The sequence below is a fragment of the Hydractinia symbiolongicarpus genome, chromosome 5 (assembly GCF_029227915.1).
Source record: "Hydractinia symbiolongicarpus strain clone_291-10 chromosome 5, HSymV2.1, whole genome shotgun sequence".
NCBI classification, from domain to species: Eukaryota; Metazoa; Cnidaria; class Hydrozoa; order Anthoathecata; family Hydractiniidae; genus Hydractinia; species Hydractinia symbiolongicarpus.
In genome coordinates this window covers 10,431,400-10,449,206 of record NC_079879.1, presented here as the reverse complement: position 1 = coordinate 10,449,206, position 17,807 = coordinate 10,431,400, and the positions used below count along the sequence as shown (strand labels likewise).

Below are 17,807 nucleotides of genomic sequence, written 5' to 3'. Positions count from 1 at the left end.
TGGTGCATATCAGGGCCCACGAGGATATAAAACATGGTCTTAAATTGCACAAAGTACACAGGGTCATCAGGTTCAATCAGAAGGCATGGCTTGCGGGCTATATCGATCACAACACAAGGCTGAGAACCAACGTGAGGAACGAGTGTGAGAAAGATTTCTACAAGCTGATGAATTTAAGTGTAGTTAGCAAGACCATGGAGAATATTAGAAATCACCGCAACATCCAACTGGTCACCAAGAGGACAGGTACATGAAGCAGGTTCAGCAAGCACCTACTAGGCGTTGAAATGGGTAAGACCGAGGTGAAGATGAATAGGCCTATATACATCGGCCAGGCTATATTGGATTTGAGTAAGCTGGTCATGTACGAGTTTCATTATGATTATATGCAGCCAGAATGCGGTAGCAAGCTCCAACTCTGTTACATGGATACAGACTCCTTTGTATACCACATCCGAATGGAGGACTTCAAAAAAGATATGGCCAACGATGTTGAAGGACGCTTCGATGCAAGTGCCTATAATCCCGATGATGAAAGGCCCCACCCTATGGAGAAAAACAAGAAGGTGGTAGGCTTGATGAAGGACAAATTAGGTGGAAAAATCATGAATGAGTTTGTCACCCTGAGGGCCAAACTCTACGCCTATTGGAGCCTCACCAAAGAGGGAGGTGTTCGCAAAGCGAAGGGTGTGGAGAGATGTGTCACTGAAAAATCCATCACCTTCGATGACTATAAGCAGTGTCTGGAAAAAAAGGGCAATGATATCTAAAAGAGCCAAGTGCTCATTTAAAACAAGGGTCATAAGGTATACACACAAGAGGTATCGAAGTTAGCCCGTAACAGAGCAGATCACAAACGTATCGTACAACCCGATCAAATTACGACGCTTGCAAGAGGTCATTACAGCCTGGTATCTACGCGGAAATAAATGGAGGCATGTTTCTATATAGCCATACTCCTGCCCTATGCCCTGATTGCATTTTGCTTCCTCAGATATAGACGTATAATAAAGATGTCATCCGATATTGCACAAGTATTCGACAACGCCTCTGCAGAAACCTATGAGCAGATAGAGAAACCTTTAGATAAGCGCCAGGCTTTGTAGGAGGCCCTATGCAAGGCAAGGGGCATCTCCTGCCCAAACAATGTGCGGAGGAGTTTGTTGACAAGACCCCGAAGGAGGCTATCGACAAGGTACATACAGAGTATGTACAGCTGAAACTTCAGGAGAAGGGTGAGAAGACTGCAAAAGCACTGTCTACCCATGTGGTTAACTTGTACGCAAATTTGATTGGAAATTTCGTGGATATCAACAGTGTCGAAGAACTGCGCAGGGACATTGAGGAAGACCCAATTATCAGGACTGTATGACGGATTTCGGGATCCTGGTGTACTGTACCATAGGCAGATATCTTGCACCGTTCCTGGTCTTGTCTCACACGGCTCGACTTACGGGGAATAAAAAAGAGAACGCAGAGAACGAGGTGGAGTTGGCCGAGACGGTGCTATAAGAATAAATGAGTGAAGAGGAAAAACAAGAAGAGAGGGTCATTACAAAGCCGCCAAAGCATCCCGGAAGGGTTGCACAGGGACACAAGTTGGCAGCACTGATGAAGAAGAGGAAGGAAGAAATGAAGCAGGGTACTGTAGAGCCTGCAGTCAAAGCCTCTTCTGGGCAAAGTTCTGTACAGTCGGTTTACAAATATGGAGTTGGAGCGATAGCTGTGCTTGCCATAGGCGTCGGGATATGGTAGTATAGGTCCGGAAACAAATCCCAAAACACCACACCGGCAACTAATCCGGAGCCTCAGCATGGCAAAACCCAAACCGATTTTTTCCAAATGCAGTAATAATAAATGACAAGTAAACATGATGAAAATATTGGTCCAAAGGAAACCATGATTATTGATGCTTTATGGGATTCCGTCAGACTGGTATCCTATACTATTCTCATAGCCATGGGCGGTAAAAAGCCCTGGATTTCCAGGCCAGGTGCTAAGATGGACATGGAGGACGGCTTGAAACTAAGTGGGTATATGAGTGCAGCGATACTGTTCGACGAATATGCGATTAAACAGGGATGGTTAAAAAATTATTAATAGCTCCGAAATAGACTGTACGATAATATTTATATTTGCCACTAGGCAAATATAAATATGGAAGAGGCCAAGCAGTGTTTTAAATGCTTAAAATCCCTCCCATTGAATCAGTTCAAGGGAAAGGGGAAAGGGCAATCTACAAAAACATCAAATGCCTTGATCTCGGTAGGATTTCAAAAGACCATGCCAAACGTTGCATCCTCTAGGACCATATTCAAGCTCAATTCTTGGAAGGCTACACCTGGGAAACTTATGAGAGACATGTCAATAATAAAGTACTCTTCAGGTACGACGAATCGTTTAATTCGCCGACACTTGTCGAGGTCACTAATGAATTACGACGGGCACATTATGCTGGTTGTTGTCCCAGTCAAACTTGGGTAGCCAGAGATCCCGGTATACGGTTAGAATGTTGTAGTTGCTAATGTTTTGGACCTCCTTGCCGTTTAGGGTGATACATAGGCTTTTCACCAGACTTTTCCTTATGTTTGACACGATGGTTCTTGTTGTATTGGTCCCCGTCAGCGTCAGATCAAATAGGAGTTTTAGACTACCCGGAAAGATAACATCATTCTTGGGCATGTTGGGTATGTCAATGTACAGTCCTCGTTCTGATTTATAGGTGATGGGGTATGTGAGATTTGAACCCTCTATCTCCTACCTTTCATACCCAGTAGTTGCTTGGTCTCCGTATATGGATCTAGAATGGTCCCGAATGAATGGGGGGGGTAATGTTGTAAATAAATGGCTGATAATCCAGTATTTACACCTGAAGAGGATATTGGTAGGCACGATGAGGATGATAAGGAGGATTCCCCATCAACACAGCAACTCCCTGGAACATCGGGGACTTCAACGCCAGGTCAGCAGCAGGGTGGTGCGCCCAGGCGATTGGGGTTGGGCATGGAATCGGTCGAGACGGTGCTATTTAATTCGAAAGTTGATACCCTATACACCAATCTTAGGGATGGACTGGGAATGACGCCCAATGCGATGCATTACGATAGGTTCCGAATGGGTGAGAATGGTGAACTTATAATTAAAAAGATTGTGACGGGAAAAAGATCCTTACCGGAAGTAGTACTAACGTTGCAAGATGGTAATTTTCCAACTATTGGACAGCTTAAAAAGAGGCTGGGTAGTGCGCGTATGAAGGCCATAGGCTTTGGTAACTATCAAACACCCAACAGCGGTAGCAAGCCAGAGGCCCAGAATTTAATCTGGGATGTTGATGTGCTTGTAAATAAGGATGATGAGAGGACCCCTTTGATGAGGGGGGGGAGGCTATAGAAATGGAAACAATTGATGGTATAGAAAATTTTGCGCACGACGTAGAGGGTTATATAGATACTTCATTTGCAGGCATCGACCATGAGGCTCCCGAGGTTGATATGAGGGAAATAAAGCTCGAAATTGAAAACTTGCAGAAGAATGTCATGGACGTGAAGGATAAAATTATGAAATATGATACCGAAATAAATACAAAAGAGGGTAAATTGAAAGAACTTAAGATGCAAAAGGCTATGGTGCGAAGGCTCCAGGATATTGCCAAGCTTGAGAAGGACATCAAAAAGTTAAAGAGGATAGGAAGGATGAACTGGGTAAGCATGGCCTGCTTTCCTCCGAGGTTTTTAAACATTTAAGGAATATTATGTCTGCGTTAATGAAAATTGCCGGTGATGACATGCCATTGCTGGAGAAGCTTAAAACCCTTTTTCGGGAGCAGGGTCTTACCTTGGCCAGCATCGTCTCTGCTGTGGGTCTACTAATTTCCACCATTGTCCTTGCCGTTACAGGAGGAAGTGGTGCTGCAGAGGGAACCGCAGGGGGCGGTGAAAAAGGGTTTGTACAAGAACAACTTGAGAGACTCGAAAATTTCCTGAAATATATGGCAGCTAAAGCAGGCGCAGCATTGCCGGGTATTATCGGTACAGTAGTCTCCATCCTTCTGAGGGTAGCGTCGACCATTGTTACATATGCAGCTAAGCATCTGTATATGGCAGCTGCTGCTGCTGCTGTTGGTTTTGTCGTGCTCTATATCAGGAAATAGGCCTATTTTTTCAGCCATATATATGCGAGGATGAGGCCGACCCCTGCTATGATAATAACAGACTTGGTATCCTCGTGTTGATTTTGTGGGGTTTGTTAGGGTATTGGGGGCGTGACATGTTTGAGAGATGTAGGAGGTATAGATGGTATGGCCTGTATAGTATGATCAGGAGTATGAAAAGGAGGGATGGGATGCGTGTCATGCTTGGGTGGTAGTTTGATATCTGCCACATATCTGATGGTATGCCTAGGAGGTGGTTGTATAGCCCTCTCTGTATGCCCCACAATAGGCCTATTATTTAAGTCAAGCCTTATGCCAATCAGCTATGAGGATGTTGTTGTTATATCCCACAATCCTCCCCATACGCAGGTTCATATCGGAGGGGAACATGTACACGTGATGCATTACAGCGAAGTTCACTGGAGTCCGGGCATATTGCAGTACTTTTTGGAATTCGGTAATGTCACGGCTTACATTTTCTTGACACTGAACCATGGCTTCAAATCTCTGTACCAGAATTTGTCTTGCTGTATAGTTTTCATTAGATCCAATCAGGGATGCCTTGGCACCTGCCTGAGACTCCAGCAATAGGACCACATAAACCCGGATACTCTCGCTTAGCTTGGTCAACCCTTCAGATGATAAACCCTGACTTGTCGGCATGATGAACTTGGCCCAATCACCTTCAACTTGAGGTCACCATTTACCATCTGTCAATGAGGACATAATGGCCTTGAATTTGTACAAGGCGTCGGGGTCCGCGGCGTACTCGCGGCATACCTGTGCATACCCGAAGCTTGTACCAACATTCCGTAATATGTACCTGAAGATAGTGGTTTTTGCCTTGTACATATACCGATGAAATACCCAGGATGGCACTGACCTGACAGTGGTCATCGTAGGGTATCGGCATACCATGGAATTTGGTCGTGATCGCGTCCTTGTGCTACAGGAGTTTGGCGTTCACATATCGATCCTTTTTCACAGGTTCCGTTGTCAGATGCTCGGAAAACAACTCTTCGACCTTTGACCATATTTGACGGTACTTCGCGATCCAGCCTGGATACTCTTCGAAAACGAGGCTCATTTCCGGTGACGCATTTGCGTCGTACCGTGCGCGGACCAGATTTTCGGTGTCTTCACTCCGAGAGCCACCACAAGATCCTGCGCATGGTATCCTATAATATACCTTTGATCCTTAGCTCCATTGGCAGGAGTATTCCACATTGATATCGTTGATGTCTGTAAACGTAGCGGCAAAATTGTAGAATAATTTAGTACTAACAAGCTCATTCTCAAATTTCAGCATCTTCTTTATTGTATATTTCGAACGATCTCAGAGAATTACATGTCATGGTACATGCGCATCCTCCCCCTTTATATGTGATATTTTCATGATAGCAGTACCGGCATAACATTTTACCACTTACCACGAACCTACGCCCGCAGGTACATCTGACATATGCATCGATTACCCTTTCACAGTCATTGCATTGTTCATTCATTTATTAGACGATCCTCTAAGTCATCAAGACGTTCCCATATGTCTTAAATCCCCTGCTTACTATACTTTTTCCTCATCTCCTCTTGCACCCATGCTAGGGTTACAAGTGGTAGGGATAAACCAAAGGCGGTAAGGAAGGTCATGAATAACATACTTTTTAAGCTATATTGACAGTTAATGTTTTTATTATACCACTTACCTTACAACTATGTTGTAAGATAACGTTTCAAACTTATTTGAGCAGCTCAGGATACTTTTCAACGGCTTTATTGCACATGCCCTGCGTCTTGAAACGATCCGATATATATTCCAGTATGCGTGGATTCTTTTCAACAACTCCATTACACATTTCTTGCGTCTTGAACCTATCCGGTACATGTATGATTTGCCAGTGATCTTTTTCAACAACTTTGTTACACATATCTCCCGTCTTGAGTCGGTCCAGTACATACCTCAGCAGCCATGGCTCCTTTTCAACAGCCTTGTTACACATGTCTTGAGTCTTGAAACTCATCTTTATTAGTATACTATTATCTTGCAACAATTGCTGCAAGATAACCTTGGCCTAAGCCAACCCCCACACCTTTTCAAGATCTGCCTTTTCATCCTCTGAAAAGCACCAATCGATGACCCTATCTGGATGCCATGTTATTGGAGCCAACTCTTCTAGTCTTTTCCGATTTCCTCTGGCGGTAGGTTTTTCGCCATTTAGGCTTGGCGTTTCTATTTCATATCATACCCGGGGTAACAAACCAATCCGGCACGCAACCTAAGACCCAGGGGTTCTCAACAACAGCCCCTTGCATATGCCCTGTGTGTTAAACCTATCCGGCACGTCCTGGAGTGCCCAGGAGTGCCCAGGAGTGCCCAGGGATTCTTTTCAACAACTTTGTTGCGCATGTCTCGCGTCTTGAACTTGCTGGGGACATGCTCGAACATATCCGAATTCCTTTCAACAGCCTTACTGCACATGTCTTGGGTCTTGAACCGGTCCGGCACATGGCCAAGCAAGTATTGCCTCTTTTCGACAACCCCATTACACATGTCCTGCGTCTTGAGCCGGTCCGGTACATCTCCGAGAAGGTAGGGCCTCTTTTCAACAACCATACTCCATATGCCTTGGGTCTTGAACCTATCCAGAACATACTCGAACGTGTCCGAATATTCCTCAATAGCATTTATACACATGTCTTGAGTTTTGAACCTATCCGGGACATACGGTAGCATCAGGGGCTCCTTTGCAATGACCCCATTACACATGTCTTGGGTTTTGAACCGGTCCGGGATAAACGCGACCATATGGAACAGATCGTCAACATCTTTAATCCAATGTTCCTGGCTTGCTATATCGTTTTTGATATGTTGAAGAAGATCAGCTTTACGTAGTCTATAATACCCTCTAAGTCCACGGGTTTTTGCAATATCGCGTAATTGTTTTACAGTATGTGTTATTATTCTTTATTGTATGGATTTTACTTTCTCAGAGGATTTTATTCTGCTCGACTAACACAGTTAATTCCCCCGGGGAAATTCCCCTGTATGCGCGTTGATTTTTAGGGAATTGTGTTAGAAATTATTGGACCTCTTATTCTACCCTGATGACGTCATCTGTAGTGAATAATAGGGACTAGGTCTTGGCCGGGCGGTGGCTATTAGGGGATTGTTCTTGGGCGTGCGCGGGTGCGTTTTAGGGACTGTGCCAGAAGGAACATTTCTCTATCTCTAGTATTTATTGCAGCCATTCTGTTTACAATTTTTTTGAATGAAAATTGGCGCTCTTTCAGAATTGGAAATTTTTACTTGGATCTGTATCGGATTATAATTTGATCCCATCCTGGTCTGATCCGGTCCAATGCAGACAAGTGGAAATCAGCCTTTACTTGACGGCTAACCAATTCGCTGCCCATCTCGATGTCAAAAAGGCAAAAAACCCTGGGGACGAGGTTAGGGAGTCGAAACTGAAACCATATGATTATACCATCTCAGCAAAGTAAATCTTGGTACTCTCTAGACGCGTAGTTGCGCTTGATTGTGTCTAACATGCTAAAGGGTGTCTTTTCACACGAAATTGAGCCTATCCTCTATATGCCAAGCGAAATGATTCCGTTCCGATGTAAAAAGTAAAATGATTTCGCTCATCTAAAACAGCATCGAGTGAACTAGCAGCATAGGCATGGAACAAAGGCTTTGAAACAATGGCAACATTGAAAGGTAAACAAAAGGTTTCACTTGATGGCTCCGTTGACAAATTTTTTAAGTCTTTTGTACACTTTCTATCCCGGGATGATTTCTCTTCGTAAGTATGAACTGATGCCACCTGCCTTAATAAGGAAACTAACGCCTCATTTCACCATATGATATAACTCATCTTATAATTTAAATTATCACACTGAACAGTTACAAAACCTGTTATATCACTAATGTATGACCTAAACAATTAACTTATCTTTAATTTAACTTGTTTGGCTTTGGCTAATCATAAAAACGTATAGTAAAGTGGGGCACTTTTTCGACCAACATTTCGGCTTACATGTTGGTACGGTTTATGTTTTTTGAAAAAACAAGTAGCCAACATTACGAAATGTTTTCATTTGTTTTGACTTCCAATGAAGAAGGATGTCAGAGTCTGTAGCTGCTGCATGTTTGACACTCGTCCTCTTGCTTTGATGAAGACAACAAAGAAAGACGTGGTCCTACAAGAAAATGGGTTTGAAGAAGAAACAGCGAAGGGCTGTATACAAACTTAGTACAGGAATTACTGACTGAAGACACAAAAAGTTACAGGATGAGAATGACCTATGAATCGTTTAAAGAGATTCTTGCTTTCATCGAACCATACATAACACTAAAAGAATCAGGTGTAATGGGAGCTCATCAAACAATCTCAGCGGCTCAAAGATTAGTGCTCACCATTCGGTTCCTTGCGACAGGAGAAACTTATAAGTCTTTAAGTTTCCAATTCAGAGTATCTGAAAGAGCATTATCTTATATTGTTGATGAGGTTACTAAAACGATCACAGAGTACATTGGAAAAGAGTATATGAAGATACCTTCAAGTTTAGATGATTGGAACAAGATATCTGAGAAGTTTGCATCAAGGTGGAACTTGCCCAATTGCATAGGCGCTATTGATGGAAAGCATATCCTAGTAAGACCTCCGCATTCATTCGAATCAATTAAGATCATTCGATTTAGAAAATTCGAATTAAAACATTCGAAAGCTAATATGTTGGTCGAAATGTTGGCCAAACTAAATGTTGGCCAACTTTTTTTGAGATTTTTTTTCTTCTTGAGCATGTTGGCGCCTAACGCAAACCGGCCAACATTGTTGGCCAACATGTTGGTCAGTCGATGTTGGTCACAATGTTGGCCAACATGTTGCGCCCCCTTAAGAGACTTAATACCACTGGGAGGCCATTAAAAAAATTTTGCACTTTTTTAAAAAAGTGCAAAATGATATTCACCTTAGAGTGGCTCTCCAAGTTCATCTGAATCAAATAACATATTAAATTTACAATCTGTGAAAGTTCAAAATAAAAAAATAATTGAAAAGATAAATTAAAAAGTGGTTTCCATTAGAATTTTCCAAATATATTGGAGATGGAAATCTTAAAAGCTAGCAGACTTACATGAAACTTCACTTGGTTTGAAACATTATTCAACACTTTTACAACTCTAAATGGGACTCCGTGTTAAACAAGAGAGAGGAAATGTCGATTTTTAGGTGTTCCGAAAACCTGAGTTTATTTCATTCTTCTTGTTTTTTCGTATTCTGGTATCACCGACTAAAATAGTTCATGTACAATTCAGAAAAAGTATTGGATTACATCTACTAGAGATGTCACTACAAAGTTGAAAAAACGTTTATTTTTTAGACATTAATCTTACAGTTGACTCTTTTTAAGGTCATGATAAGAAGAATTAAAATTCGAATTAGGGAGAGATTTAATCTATGAAAAAATAAGGTTTTTAAAGTGTTTTGTTTAAACTACAGAAGAGAAACAAAAGATACACAACATCAAATAAAAATATATATACAAACAAAAAAGACTTAAAAATTATTTAGCATAATATTCTGCTTCTTTTTTTTTTTTTTTTTTTTTTTAGAAGTGAAAATCCCTCCAATTAAAAGCCTAAAAAAAGCTTCTTAAAAACCTACAGAGATAGCCTTACTTAAATGTTAATAGTTTCAGTTTAGAGCCACTCTGTTCTGATACAACCTCGTTACATAAACATCCTACCATTTTGCCGTTATGTTTCCTCGATCTAACTCTCTATGTAAAATATTTTATGCTAGCTATTTTTATATAAAAATTATCGCATAATAAATGCATAAGGGCTATTCGTTATTTAAAAACAATACAAAACGCTGCGTCATGAAGTAAATTAACAACGTTATCACAGCCTGCTGCGATATAGTTAGTTATTGAAAGTAAAATATACACTTTTAAAGACCTAAAAAATTTTAACAACTAAGGATTTTGTACAATAAGTAGAAGTTATATTTAACTGTTGAAATATTTGACCACATAAAGTGTTTGTGTATTTCGATTCGGAATGTTTAATATTAGTAAACTTGACAATTAGTCCAAGATCTTTTAATGCAGGATTCGACCAGGAAATTTATTGTGTTCATGATGAGCTACTTTGTATTTTGCTGGAGCATGTTGGTGCCACAGTGCTTTTTCTATACGTTTGCAGTTGTTTCTGTTCGAGATGAGGTGGTTTACAAAAAGCTAAAAACAAAAACGCGCAATTAGGTTTAGACGTTTAAAGACAGACGGACAGGCGGACAGACGGATAAACGGAGAGACGGAAGAACGGACAGACAGACAGACGAACAGACGGACGAACGGACAGACAGACAGATAATCTTACTTGCTAACAACACGGGAAGGAACAGCAAGCCATGTAACAGGCCAAGTGTAATGATTCCAAACATCATTTTAAAAAATATCCGAAATATCTCACTGGATGCAAATGCTGTGATTAAGATACCAACAAAAGTACTTGAGCCTAAACAATGCAGAAGAGTGATCGGTTAATAAAAATGATGCACTCCCTGCGTGAGTACAAAATCAGGCTAAGACATTCTTTAAAATCAGAAAATTAGACTTCGTAGCATACACTGACATTTTTGATTATTTTGCTTAAATTTATGTGTGTGGAGTTAGTGCGATGCTAGTCAGTAATTCATAGTACAATCAACAATTTTTCGCCATTTTTCAAATGTGTACAAAAGCGTGAAATGGCCAATATTTTTGCAGGTTACTTTTGTACACGCGTAACCTAGGTCGACATTGATCATATATAAGTGATCATAAGATATGTTTGATAGGAGATAAATTTAGTAGCGATATAATTCTTCACTTGCCAGCATTTAGCTCACTATTCCTACGTTTCTGTACCCCATTACATCCACCTAAAGAGTTTACTTGAATTTTGCTAACTTTGGATAAAACAGCATCTTAGTGCTACAAAATAAAGTGAACACTGTTTGATATTTCAAACTTGTGCTGGCTTAGAAAGTACAATACACCTTAGTATTAGACATTTCAATTTTTAGAAAGCAATTTTTGTTGTTGTTCTTGGTTTTCCTTTCTTTTAATAAAATTGTAGTTCCTTACCTCCCATAAGAACGCTTTTTCCCATCGTTCTTAAAGCATCAATAGCACATTTTGTAGGCGTTGCCTCGTTGGATATGACAAACGCATGTGCAACATGTGCGGAATAATCAACAGCAAATCCAATCGCCATGACAATAACAATCATCGATATTGAATTCAGTGAAACGTGCCAAACGTACATCATTCCAAGCAGTTCAAAAATAAGACTTACAAAGCCCAGGAAAACAAAAATTGTTACTAAGGGATTTGCTAAATATGGTAGAGTTATAATTAAAATGGCGGCTGAAGATATGGATAAATTTCGAATCGTGTCTCTTAAGATGATCACAAATTGCTCCATATAAATAAAGCGAAGCGATATTGCATAAACGGGTAGTGTTGTTTTCGATTTTAAATCTTTCCTCAGGCTAACCATTTCGTCTCTCCGTACTAAAGAATGATCATCGTCGCCACTATACACGATTATCCGACTAGCATTTATTTTTCCGGAAGAATCAAATTTTAAATCTACTAAAAATTGCTTGTTTTCTTTTAAAAATTCCCCTAAATTCTTATAAAATTCTCTTCCTATTGTAGTTTTGTTTTTGTGTTCTGCCCAACTTAAATACTCCTTCATCCAATTTAATGTGAAGTTTTTGATATATTGATTTTGACATGCAATTGTACTTAAATTAACATATCTCTCCTGGATATCTTTGCTGGCGTAATTAACTGGGTGATCGAGAATTATGTTAATCTGAAAGCTGGTAGGATACCCTTTTACTCCATAGCTGTAGAAGTTCGAATAAACTGAACCATCAAGTCCAAGATCAAGTGCATCAAAACTTTGATCAACATTGGTCGAAGCATAACAGCTGACGGCCAATAAAATAACAGACATCATAATAACAAACACTCTGATTGGTAGCTTCATTAAGTGCGTGCCGTATATGGCCATCATCTAAACAATGACGCAAATTTCTAAGTAGTATATAGATTAACACAGGTCTAGGTCATTTTTTTATATTAAAGCTTAAAGCAATTACTGTTACTTTTCAGAGGGCCATGGTTACTTGCCGACACCTAAGAAGGGATACTTTATAAGTGAGCAACACAACTTTTATCATAGACGCCATTAAAGCAAATTTATATGCTATAATTTTATTTATTTACGATAATGTTACTTTCTTTTTGAAATGTGTTTACCATACAAAAAAAGGATCTTATTAAAGCGTGATAGTATTTACAATTCTTTTGCTATGCTCAGTACAGCGAATATTCAATATTCTGAGTCCATGTAGATATTGAAGCAGAGTAAACGGAGAATTTTGAAGAAGTTGCAGTGAGTACAAAAATATCAAAATCGAGAGATGTTTGCATCGTGTCTAACTAGCTACTATTAATTTAGTGTATTCTGAGAAAAAGTATTGATCGAATTCGAACCAAAAAGGATACATAAATTGCGATTTCTCTGATTGATTTGTAAAATCTTCCGTTTCGATTCTTTCCGATTCAAACTTAAAGTTTAAATCAACTTTGTTTTTACGGATAGAAAGATGTTTAAAAACAAAAGAATAATTAGCAAAAAACCAATCAAATTAAAGCATTATTTCCGGTGCCGTTCTATGGATATCCAGGTTAAAAAACTACACAAACGAAAACAAATGTGCGATTTTTATTAAGGAGGTAGGCGGGTCTAATTTACTGTTTTTTGTGTGTACGGCGTTAATGGGCAGGCAGGCGGCATGTTATTGAAATAAAAAATATGCGGTATCTCGTTTTATCAACAGGAGAATTTTCCAAACTAATACTCGTTTTTTTTATATAAGAAACCAGGCGAAGGGCCTAGTTCTAAAAGTTTCTTATTTGTAGGCTGAATTTCCATGTTTTCAAGTTTCTTACCTAGTTTTTTAATTTTCCTAGTAAAATTAGGGTTTCTTATATCAAATAAATAGCTAGTTCAATTTTTTTAATTTTTGTAAATTGAGTGCGTGTTTTATTGATGACTTACTGTGGTGTTTATTATTCCCATTGGGACCTTAGGTACAGTAACGTAATAAAACTACTTACTCCCTAGTGATGATTGTAACATCTTTAATTAATTATAAGAATTAATTAGAAAAAAGTTTCTTATTTCAGAAATAGACATAGAATGTAGTAGTAAAAGTTTCTTAATTTTTGAAAATTCTACATGTAGATTTCTTATAAACATGTTTCTTATAAAAAAAAAACGTTCAAAGTTGTCAGGAATCTTGGTAGCGTTGACAGAAGAGTACTTAAAAATTATAAAAAAATAAAACTTGCTGTAAGATTACATAAGAAGAATTTTCTAATCTAGTACCTCGTCGTCAATGAGTAGATTCGGTTTAGTTTTATCAAAACCACATTAAGAGGATTTCTCTAAGCGTCAAATTGTAAGCGGTAGAAAGTTTTCTTTGCTTGTAAAATATGGACAACCCATAAATAATCGCATTTCCTCGTAGGTTCTAACATGTAGGATTTGGGTTTGGGGTGATTTAAAATTTATTTGATTTTCAAGGCTTCAAATGTTTAGACTTGTTCTATTGTAAATATATACTTGGCGATAGAATCATTCTAACAGAGTGGCGACTCAAGGCAAGTTGATTATCAGGGTACACAAAACATTAAGGCACGGAGACACGTAAAACTCTTAAGCACTTGGGTAGTTCAAGTACAAGTTCTTTAGGTAACTTTGCCACTTAGGTATTAAGACTGGTCAAGCACGTAGAAACGAGTGGTTCACAAATAAAATAAACCTTTTACCTTATTAGTAAGCGATTCGTCATCTTCTTTTCTATCGTTGTTATTATTATTGTCAGTATTCTTGCTGTCATTATTCTGCAATGACATGCAAGGTAAGAAGTCTTTTCGTCCTTTTTGAATTCTGTTTGCATCAACAGCTAGCAAAGCCGTGAACAACGAGACCACAAGGATATAACAAAACGTGATGCTCAGCGCGACATATAAACAAAAATATTTTATGGCTGGAAAATCTGTTATTGTAGAAACTCCAAAAGCAACTAAATCTGTTACTGTTGTCATGGTAATAGAAGCACCCACTCGACTCAATGATGTTGCAATTCTTTCGGCTACCGGCAACTTTGGGTCTTGACGATCGAAGCAGTCTGTGATTATGAAAATATTATCAATCCCTACACCGAGAACAAGAAAAGGTAGCACTCCAGCAAAACCAATATAGGGGTTTCCCATGAGAATAACGAAACCGAAAGCAGACCCGATTCCGAGAATTAAGGTGCCGATACCACCCATTCCAAGAAGAAAATGACCAGAAACTTGATCGCGAAATTTAGCAAGGGTAAACGTGCAGAATATTATCATAAGTATGATGGATACTGAAACGAGCTTAATATCTGATTCCGACGATTCCAATATGCTATCGTTTATACTACGCCCTGCGCTATAAAACAGATCAACGTCCTTGTCATGAAAAGCGGTCTTTAAGGTTTTCATTACCTTCAAGAAACGCCCTTCCCATGCCATTTCTGCATTATATAAGTCTTTGTGGTCTGGAAACTTCAGAAAATATTTTGTGCGAATTGACTTGGCTTCAACGTTTCCATTGCTGCGATTTATTTGAAGATATCCGAAAAAATCGGGATAATTCATTTTTGCTACTCTTCCATTACTGGCAAGAATTGAGGAATTCGTGTAGATGTAATTTATTGTTTTTGAAACATCTTTTAAATTTGCAGGATTATAATTAAACATTTCTAAAGGCGAATTGACGACACAGTTATTTCGATGATCTTTATAACAGACATTCTCAAGGTTATGAATACTCAGTATTGATCTATGTACACCATAAGCCAATTGAAATAAAGTATCATTTATTACTGAATCGTTACTTCTCCATTTTAGTGTAAATTCTTCTACTCGAATTTTTAATGTAAAATATTGGTTTCCACGATTTAAGTCTTGCATCGCTTGACTATTTTGAGGAATATAAAGTTGATCAATTCGACTTAAATCATAAAATCTAATGAATCCAACCATGATTAGCAATGATGGTGTAATTACCAGCGCCAATATTAGGTGTGGTCTTGAAGCAACTAAATATCCCAAAATATAAAAAACTTTTTCGAGGAAATTATTCACTCGGCTGCAAAATGTGTACCAGAGTTTAAGACACATTGTGTAGTAGCGCTAAATATAACAACAGCAAAGAACGTCAGTACGGGAGGTATATGTAAGGTGAGACAAACACAGCAAAAAGATAACCCGAAATATATAGTTGTTCAAACCACTAGAGAAATATAATGCCTCCTCAATGGAACAATACCATGCATGTGATATTTGAAGTGTGCGCACACATTCACGTTAAAGTGTTTCAATGCGTTTTTTGTTTTCTTAAAAAACATTATTTATTCTTTCAGAAATTGTAGCCAAATTTTAACCGTTGTGACCTCTTAAGTGAAACAGACAGATAGTGACATGCTTCAAAAGACATCATGTGACACGATGTCATCTTCTATTTAATCCACATTCCAGTAACTCGTGTTGTTTTTGTTTTTTTCGGTGCTTATGTGAAATAGCTTGCATATGAATGTTCTGTATTTTGGACCTAGTCCAACCTCATCTCCAGGCCTTGTTAATTTTTTTTCTAATATGAAAAACTTCTCATGAGAGGGGGTTAAAACAGGTTGGAAACAATGTACTCAAGGACTTATAAGGGCTGTATTAACTAAACACAACTATAACTTCCCAAATTTCAAATAATCACAAACATTTTGTCCATTGAGTATGCTTTTAATAGCTCTATAGAAGATGTATCTCCTTTACCTCAATTTCTAATTATACGACGTTAAAATTCAAAATAAACTTCCAGATAGTCGATCGTCGTTGAAAGTCGTTTCTAGTGAAAAAAAGAGTAAGGAGACATGCAAGCCCTCCCTCCCTCCCTCTCTCCCTCATAAGTAGTACTCAAAAAGTTAGTTACATACAATCTTCTTTTCAACTTTGTATGATAACGTTTCGTACTTACTTAAGTCTCCGACTGTAAGCTCTCCGTTATACTTGTGCGCAATATCAAATATTATATTTCCAAAACTTTGTAGCAACACAAGATTGCCTGGAATTTTTATAAAAATAACGACACTTTTTGTTTGTTTGACATGTTTCGACGAACATGATTTTGGTAAAAGTGTCGTTATTTTAATAAAAATACTTTGCAATTTTGTGTTGCTACAAAGTTTTGGAAATACTCAAAAAGTACTTTGAAAGCGAACTAATGAAGAACTAGGCACTAATATTTTGCTTGAAGCAGCGCATGTTGCGCAATTTTTTAATGTGGAGGCATGAAACTAGTGAACAGATGTTCTTTTTTTCGAGTTTGTAATTTAATCACAGTCCAACCTAACATATAAAAGGAAATTGGTGTCCATATCGATTAATTTGCACAACTCTGTTGTTGTCATTTAGATCAAAGATTAATCTGCGTGTTCATAAATAATAATTTATCTTACGTATAGTTTTACTCTTTATCAGGCGCGTAAATGTTTTTAATTACAGGGCGCGATATTGTTTTTTGTAGCATTGAGTTACTCTTCTCCCCCACCCTCTGTCAATCTTCAGACGCTGACATGACCAGTCTTTTCACTGACCGCCCTTAAAATTGGACTTTGCGCCCAAAAGAACTTAATTTTTAGTTGAACTTAATTGATAGTTGAGTTTATAAAATAAAAAGTATGTAAATGAAAGTGACTGTTAATTCGTTTTTAAAATATTTATATGTTTAACTGAAAATATAGTTAACATTTGTATTCTAATTTTAAAGGCATTTGATTTCAGTTCTCAGTGCACTAAAAAAGAAAAAGCAAATTTTGATAAAAGAGTCAGTTGGCAAACAATAAAGTCGATGTGTGGTGGGTAAAAAAGTCTGAAAAAAATTTATGTCGGTACAAAATATTAGACTACTGAGTCGCATTTTACCGACTTATGTTGCCGATAAGGTAAACGAGTTAGCAGGTAGCTAGGCTACAAAATTTCACAAAAATGGACCATAACAAAATAGCTTATCCAAAAAAATAAATTATACTTTTTATAAGAAAGTGGTTTTTAAAAGAATAAATCGGACGTTAAGTGCACCGCCGCAGTACACATTTTTTTATCACCAAAACTTGTTTAAAATGCTTAACAAAACAGCTGGTAAGCAAAAGACCTGCCTTAGGAGAGAAAAAAAACAAGAAGGAAAAAGCTTAAAATCAACACCGAAATGAAACTCTTTTCGGTGTTGATTTCATGTCGGTCTAAAAAAATAAAATGAAATTTCACATTTCGCGCCCTTAACTATTGCGCATGCGGATAAACTCATTGTGCGTGTTTAAAAAGTTACTGCGCATGTGTACAAATTTATGGCGCATGTGCAAATTTAGACAACCCGGATACAAAAATGTAAACACAACGATATTTCATAGAGGTTTGAAATCTCATTTAGGGTAAATCTTATATGTCAGGTTTATGTAAAGGCCACCTAATACACGCATGTGTCCAAGGCCAGTAAAAATCA

At 38.3% G+C, this 17,807-nt stretch overlaps 2 protein-coding genes across 2 annotated transcripts; one reads left to right on the top strand and one right to left on the bottom strand.

The window, feature by feature from the left end:
* Positions 1-8,445: 8,445 nt before the first annotated feature.
* On the top strand, positions 8,446-9,536 carry LOC130645955 (uncharacterized). The gene is made up of 3 exons (XM_057452083.1): positions 8,446-8,997; positions 9,124-9,174; positions 9,465-9,536. The coding sequence occupies exons 1-3, from the start codon at positions 8,446-8,448 to the stop codon at positions 9,534-9,536; spliced, it is 675 nt and encodes a 224-aa protein (XP_057308066.1).
* A 287-nt stretch (positions 9,537-9,823) lies between these two features.
* Positions 9,824-17,759, bottom strand: LOC130644702 (patched domain-containing protein 3-like). The gene is made up of 4 exons (XM_057450411.1): positions 14,045-17,759; positions 11,282-12,221; positions 10,533-10,670; positions 9,824-10,390 (listed from the first exon to the last, which is right to left on the bottom strand). Exons 1-4 carry the CDS (start codon positions 15,431-15,433, stop codon positions 10,287-10,289), a joined length of 2,571 nt encoding a protein of 856 aa, XP_057306394.1. The 5' UTR covers positions 15,434-17,759; the 3' UTR covers positions 9,824-10,286.
* Positions 17,760-17,807: the final 48 nt, after the last annotated feature.